This window comes from Penaeus chinensis, chromosome 8, assembly GCF_019202785.1.
Source record: "Penaeus chinensis breed Huanghai No. 1 chromosome 8, ASM1920278v2, whole genome shotgun sequence".
NCBI lineage: Eukaryota > Metazoa > Arthropoda > Malacostraca > Decapoda > Penaeidae > Penaeus > Penaeus chinensis.
The window spans coordinates 4,493,273-4,500,772 of NC_061826.1; the positions used below are offsets into that span (position 1 = coordinate 4,493,273).

General features: G+C 37.2%; 2 protein-coding genes across 2 annotated transcripts in view; both read right to left on the reverse strand.

Annotated features, from left to right (window-relative positions):
• Positions 1-2,523, reverse strand: part of LOC125027738 (monocarboxylate transporter 2-like) — a 9,788-nt gene extending 7,265 nt beyond the window's left edge. Inside the window, exons 1-3 of the mRNA XM_047616858.1 lie at positions 2,402-2,523; positions 1,008-1,151; positions 483-665 (exon numbers count right to left, since the gene is read on the reverse strand). Of these exons, the coding sequence (XP_047472814.1) occupies positions 483-665; positions 1,008-1,151; positions 2,402-2,477 (403 nt within the window). The 5' untranslated portion in view covers positions 2,478-2,523. The remainder of the gene's footprint in view (positions 1-482; positions 666-1,007; positions 1,152-2,401) is intronic.
• Positions 2,524-3,071: 548 nt separating this feature from the next.
• On the reverse strand, positions 3,072-7,223 carry LOC125027764. The gene is made up of 3 exons (XM_047616900.1): positions 7,129-7,223; positions 4,065-4,706; positions 3,072-3,287 (listed from the first exon to the last, which is right to left on the reverse strand). The coding sequence occupies exons 2-3, from the start codon at positions 4,698-4,700 to the stop codon at positions 3,072-3,074; spliced, it is 852 nt and encodes a 283-aa protein (XP_047472856.1). The 5' UTR covers positions 4,701-4,706; positions 7,129-7,223.
• Positions 7,224-7,500: the final 277 nt, after the last annotated feature.

Consider the following 7,500-nt stretch of genomic DNA (forward strand, 5'->3'; position numbering starts at 1 on the left):
TCTAATTGTCTATTTGTCGTCAATCTCTATATCATCCATCTGTATCTAATAGTCTATATGTCCTTCTACTTACCAATCATGTTATGATAACCACATTTATTTGATGACAATCACATAATGAGCAAAGGACTTAATTTGATTCTAGAAATCAGATCAGATTTAGGAATTGCTTAACAAAAAAAAATCTAGATAGTGTACTATTTAATTACCATTTTTCGCGTTAATATTACTGCCGTTATCATTAATATCAATACATGAAACTTACTCAGCTGTACTGCCAAATAGCAGGTATTAAGGAAGAGCTCACAGTGCATAAGGAATGAGTACTGGGAGCGACGGTGAGTGTGGTCGCGTGTGCAATACAAAGAGTGGTGTTATCGCAAAAGTCGAGAGATATAGCGAGGTGCATATTCCTCCACACAAGGTGAGGAAGAAGGAAAAGTGGAAAGTAGCCCAATGCTCAAGATAACCGAGTCTCGCACCCATAATGAGCGTGGAATGGAAGAAGTCGAACCAGTTATGTAATGTTCCCGCGAGTGTCGACATCATGGCCATCCCTAGCGTCCCGCCACAGAGCATCAAGCCGTTAGCCATGCCAAGGCGCTTGCTGAAGTACCTCCTGTTGATCTGGAAACAGCATGACACACAGATTCCACCTCCAATGCCTGTCACATAAATAGATAGACGGATATATAGATACATCGAAAGGATGACTAGCATTCCTACGAGTACCTAAAAAGGTATTAATAAAAATGAATCGTCTCGCCCACTGAATTAATTTATTTTCATAGTTGTTTAAAATATAACAACCTACTGTACGTATAACATAATCAAAGATCATTATGTAAGCAAAGACGTAAAATGCTGAACATACTAATATGAAATGCATCCAGAATTGGCTTTACAGTTATTAATACGGACAGAAAAGGACTTAATGCTAACAACAGTGCTATCAAATTGAATAGCATCCTAATAAAGCATTCACCCACATCAAAGAGCGTACTCACCATACATTAGGGAGACCGTGACGAAGAATAAATAGGGGTTCTTTATTATAGCGGAAATCATAATAGCAGCCGCGCAGAGGAGAGCCGACAGCACCGCTACCACGCGGTGTGTAAACTTCACGCTGAGAGGCTCCGCCCATAGACCTGCCATGGGAAAAGGTGACTGTCAGGCACAACCACAAGCAGGGAAGGGCATCGTGAGCGAGATGCCTTCATGGCCAAAATCGATTAGGAAATTAGGGGCAAGCGAAAAGCCTGCTTGCGCAAATCCCACAGCTGAATTGGCTAAATATGCAGTCGCCAACTATTGCTCAATATTCCATTTCTATCTGCCCTTGTCCCTCTTTGCCCCCCCCCCCCCTTTCTTTCTTTCTTTCTTTCTTTCTTTCTTTCTTTCTCTCTCTCTCTCTCATTACAAAATCTTTTTGACTGTCTTGAAAATATTTTCAAAGAAATGTTAATAAAGAAAAACTTATTTTTATTTTAGGTGATATAAATGATTTAAATCAATCAATTGTAAAGTTATGATTAATAAAATTGGGAAAATTAATAAAAATCAATTAAAAACAACTTATAAACAAGCATACATGACTGCTTTATTATTCAGTATTCTTGAAGATGTAATTTTTAATAACCAGGTGGTTTCAGAAGCCAAGTATGATAACTTTCGCAGAGTTGTATATCTTTAATCATACACAGGATCTCTAATATATGTTTAAAATAAAAAAAAAAATATATATATATATATATATATATATATATATATATATATATATATATATATATATATATATATATATATATATATATATATATATATATATATATATATATATATATATATATATATATATATATATATATATATATATATATATATATATATATATATATATATATATATATATATATATATATATATATATATATATATATATATATATATATATATATATATATATATATATATATATATATATATATATATATATATATATATATATATATATATATATATATATATATATATATATATATATATATATATATATATATATATATATATATATATAAATATATAATCTATAAATTTATATTATATATACGCATACATGTGTGTGTGTGTGCGTGTGTACGTATATATATTATGTGTATACACGCACGCACGCACGCACGCACGCACGCACGCACGCACGCACGCACGCACGCACGCACACACACACACATATATATATGTGTATGCTTACATACATACATGCACGGTTAAATGTAATTCCCACTCAGCCATTACAGCTAAAGCACGGCCTAAACCCGTCTCTCCTCCAGCACAGCCCCAGTCCCTCTGGCCCCTAATTCCACAAGTTCCTCACGGCGCCCCTTATTCTCTGACGCACCTGCGAAGCACCACACGGCGCTCTGCACGTTGAAGATCCATATTCCGAGCGACTCCGGAGCCTTCAGCTCTGCCATGTAGGCACCCAGTAGCGTGGCGAGGCTTAAGCTTATGCCTGTTAGGATAAACTGGGGGGAAAAGATGGCTTTATTTAGTTATTCTACTGTATTCATCAATCACTCTTACATTTAGTCAGCAAAGGAAGCTGTGGGCCACTATTGATTCATTCATCCATCAAGTTTCTGCCCTTTTTGCAAATAATTCCATGTTTGTCTTGATATAATATTGCTGATTAAAGTGTCACTCAAAGATAAAAGACAAAACAAGTAATACGGCTAATTACGAATATATGCCCATACGCTGCTTATGGGTATAAGATTGGAGTTATAAAAAAAAAAAAAAAAAAAAAAAAAAAAAAAAAAAATATATATATATATATATATATATATATATATATATATATATATATATATATATATATATATATATATATATATATATATATATATATATATATATATATATAAATATATAATCTATAAATTTATATTATATATACGCATACATGTGTGTGTGTGTGCGTGTGTACGTATATATATATGTGTATGCTTACATACATACATGCACGGTTAAATGTAATTCCCACTCAGCCATTACAGCTAAAGCACGGCCTAAACCCGTCTCTCCTCCAGCACAGCCCCAGTCCCTCTGGCCCCTAATTCCACAAGTTCCTCACGGCGCCCCTTATTCTCTGACGCACCTGCGAAGCACCACACGGCGCTCTGCACGTTGAAGATCCATATTCCGAGCGACTCCGGAGCCTTCAGCTCTGCCATGTAGGCACCCAGTAGCGTGGCGAGGCTTAAGCTTATGCCTGTTAGGATAAACTGGGGGGAAAAGATGGCTTTATTTAGTTATTCTACTGTATTCATCAATCACTCTTACATTTAGTCAGCAAAGGATCGGCTGGGCCACTATTGATTCATTCATCCATCAAGTTTCTGCCCTTTTTGCAAATAATTCCATGTTTGTCTTGATATAATATTGCTGATTAAAGTGTCACTCAAAGATAAAAGACAAAACAAGTAATACGGCTAATTACGAATATATGCCCATACGCTGCTATGGGTATAAGATTGGAGTTATAAAATAAAAAATATATATATATATATTATGACAAGACACTGTTCATGCTCACTGTCATCCCATCTTATTCGAAACATCAAATTATATATTAAGTTTCGAAATGCTAAAGCTTTACGTTCGAGATAAGTGACCATTAGGAACTGCAGGTTGCCACGCTAATAATAATACTAAAGTGTATTCAAATTGAAATTTCACAGTATTACTGTTTAAGTTTAGTGGATAATAAAAACCTTGTTGACTAAACAAGGCTTCGGACATACAACAAGCACACATGACTGCTTTATTATTCAGTATTCTTGAAGATGTAATTTTTAATAACCAGGTGGTTTCAGAAGCCAAGTATGATAACTTTCGCAGAGTTGTATATCTTTAATCATACACAGGATCTCTAATATATGTTTAAAATAAAAAAAAATTCTATAATCACATGTGTAGTAAAAAAACATTTTCTGTTCTATCAGAATTAAAGCTGTCTCCCTCATTGTTAAATGTCTGTTAAAAAAAGCGAAGTGACCTACCAGCGTGATGAATCCGGAAACGACAATGCACCATCCCCAGCCACCGTCGAGGTCATATTCCTCCTCGAAGCCAGTGGGTATTGTTTGGGGAACACTCCTCCGCTCCACAGGAACTAACGCTGTTTGTACAACGCCCCGCCTCATCTCCACATCCTCCTCTTGGACAAGGGACTGTTGGTGGGCGGCACTCCCCTCACCCTCTTGGACAAGGGACTCTTGGTGGACGGCACTTCCCTCACCCTCTTGGACAAGGGACTCTTGGTGGGCGGCACTCCCCTCACCCTCTTGGACAAGGGACTGTTGGTGGGCGGCACTCCCCTCACCCTCTTGGACAAGGGACTGTTGGTGGGCTGCACTCCCCTCACCCTCTTGGACAAGGGACTCTTGGTGGCCGGCACTCCCCTCACCCTCTTGGACAAGGGACTGTTGGTGGGCGGCACTCCCCTCACCCTCTTGGACAACGGACTCTTGGGCGGTACTCCCCTCACCCTTGTGGACAACAAATGTAAATTGGCCAGCACTGCCCTCCTCCTCTGGGACGACAGGCACTGTCTGAGCGGCACTTCCCGCCATTCCAGGGGTATCGGCCACGTCCAGGACAGCAGTATCCTTCTCCGTGGGCGAGTAATCCGTCATAGTTCCCTGTCAAAACAAGTAATTGATATCGTTATCGTAAATATTGCTACTGACAGTAACATTCTCATTATCTTGATACTTTTATCACCATCCTTGTCATTAATATGGAATATGGAAAACGGATCAGTAATATCTTGATTATATCCCATTTGCAATGTATGTTTTCATGTGCTCTCATGTGATATGTCATTATTATCATCAGTATTATGCATATATACACTGCACTGTCTCTATAATGACCAAATTTATTCAAAGGCAAAAATCTTACATTTCTTTTAGATAATAACAAATGACACGCTAACTATATGGATTACAGTCACTTGTGATTCTTATCTTTCACTTTACAACTGACATCATCGTAACGGTCAGAATATGGCCAATTATGAGTGACCGCAGTGAAAACCAAAAAATCCACTTCGTATTGTTTTGACTCGGTGATGATTGTGCTTCTTTCTCCAGGTGGCTGCTGTTCAACTTTCGTGTGGTGGCAAGTGCAGCTCTCCATCATCAGCCAAATAACAATTAATTAATTGTTTCCCTGAATGCCAGCTATGGGACATCAACTTCCTGCAATATCAATTCAAGACCACTAGTTTCTCTGAATGCCAACCAAGGACTATCAATTTTCCTGAAAAACGGCCACTGGCCACCAGTTTCCTTTAATGCCGCTTAACTACTACTGGTATAATGACATCTGAGGGATGCACAGGTCGTCATGAAAAGGATGGAGATTTGTTATCGCTGCGCACCGATGCTAAGATCAGTTCAACACAGGATACCGCTCTTCTGCAGTACCTACTGTTAGTCCCGAGGTTAGAACATCACTCTGCAATACTGCCTATTGATGAAGGTGAGAGCAACCTATCTTAGACTGGGGCCACAGTACTTCACTTCACTGGTGATGCCATGAAATCTGCAGTACTCATATGACCCCATCAGTAATGAAGGTGGGATTTAGTAGTAAAGAAGCCGGGCCATGGACGTTTGCTAACTTCATTTTACTTAATTAATCATTAATATTAATTTAGTCTGTTATGTGACAACCTCCTTTAAAACAAACGATGCATTTCCCCCCCTACGGATCCCATGACTTTAAATGACTCCAATTGTTCGGCCATGAATTTCTTAGACCCTTTTCATTGGCATAGTAAGAAATGACTAATGACGCAGTTCTAGTGCATGAACAATCACGAAACCAAGGAAGAGTGGAAATGAAGAAGTCTACGGCCAGCATTCAAAGAATTATTATTTCGGAGCGAGGTTAGATGTGATATTCAGAAGCAACCCCTCAGCAGGAGTCACTATGTATACTAGAACTCTACTGAAAAAAAAACTAGCAAATCATAGAATGGAAGGGGGGGGGGGGGGGGGGAGTGACAGAAAGCAATACGGAAGACTGCACGTGACGGAATGGACGAGAGGATCTGCAATATGCCAATCAAGGGAAGCTGGCACGAGTTATCATAGTTCTGCCTGTGATATCTATCTTATGCTCAGTCGTCAGAATATCAAAATAGAAGAGTAAAAAATATATAATTAAATAAGTGATACATACGCGATACTCAAAAAAAGTCAATACGAAAATTCGATGGACAGTCTGCAGCATATTGTAATATTTGAAATTCCGCTGTAACGGCGAGTTTTAAATTTCACGTTGGATTACTACACTTCGGCCGAATATTATGGCAATCAATTTCAAGTGTTAAGTGGGGACATACAGGATTAAAGGAATTGGTGTTCATTTTGAAGTAAGGAGGGACCGTTGCTCAAAGTATAATAATAATAAAAAAGTCATGTCAGATGATGTGTCTGTAATTTCGTACTTACGTGCATGAAAAACAGCCATTTCTCCATTAAACGATTTATCAAAATAAAAGAGGCATGTACGATGATGTTTCTCCATTAAACGGTTTATCAGAAAAAAATAAAATCTAAAGAACTAGCTTGTGGTTTCCTTTGCAATGCACATTTTATGAATATTATTTGAAATTATGAAAAAAAAGCAATGAAGGTCAATGACATGCCAGAGAGGATATACCGCATTTCGTGAAATGGGCCAAAATAAATCTACTTTAGATGTCTGATTTCTTAGAAAATTGTACACGAGCAAAGGAAGGCGCGCCTAACCTAACGTCATACCTTTATATATTAGGGATAATACTTAATAAGAAAGTGCATTATGGGAAATGACAAGAGCTTTTTAGAGTCGTTGCAATTATGCTGTAAAAGGTAAATAAAAAAAAAAAAAAAAAATCAATCGTCAGTTATAAAATAGTTAGCCTAACTTACCACGTGGTAAGGACATCTTATTCAAAAATAAAATCAGTGGAAAACATATATAACAAATAATTGCTCCTTCTATCAATGCCAAAATCATCTTTGCAACATCGCTCTTGTCACTTAGCAACTTTTGTGCAATAGTACTTACGATTTACTAGCGAAAATTGGACAGAAGCAATCTGAGAACCGCCTCCGCCGAGCGTCTGATGCCGTGTGACAACGACGCTAAAAAAAATCGGAAATATAGGAGCCGTTAACATTTCGTATTTTTATTTATTTATTTATTTTTTTTTATTCACTGATTCATTTCTTTCTGTTTTGATCGGTAACGAACTTTTCATTTTTACATTTACTCCTTTCAGCTGATTTTTATGTGTTTTTTTTTTTTTTTTGGGGGGGGGGTAGATTATAAATTATAAATGTTAAAATGTCGACGTACCTATATAATGTTTATAGTGTTTTTATTATATGTCATTAGAATGTCTGTTTAGAAAAAAGTATGAATGAGAGTATTTCATAC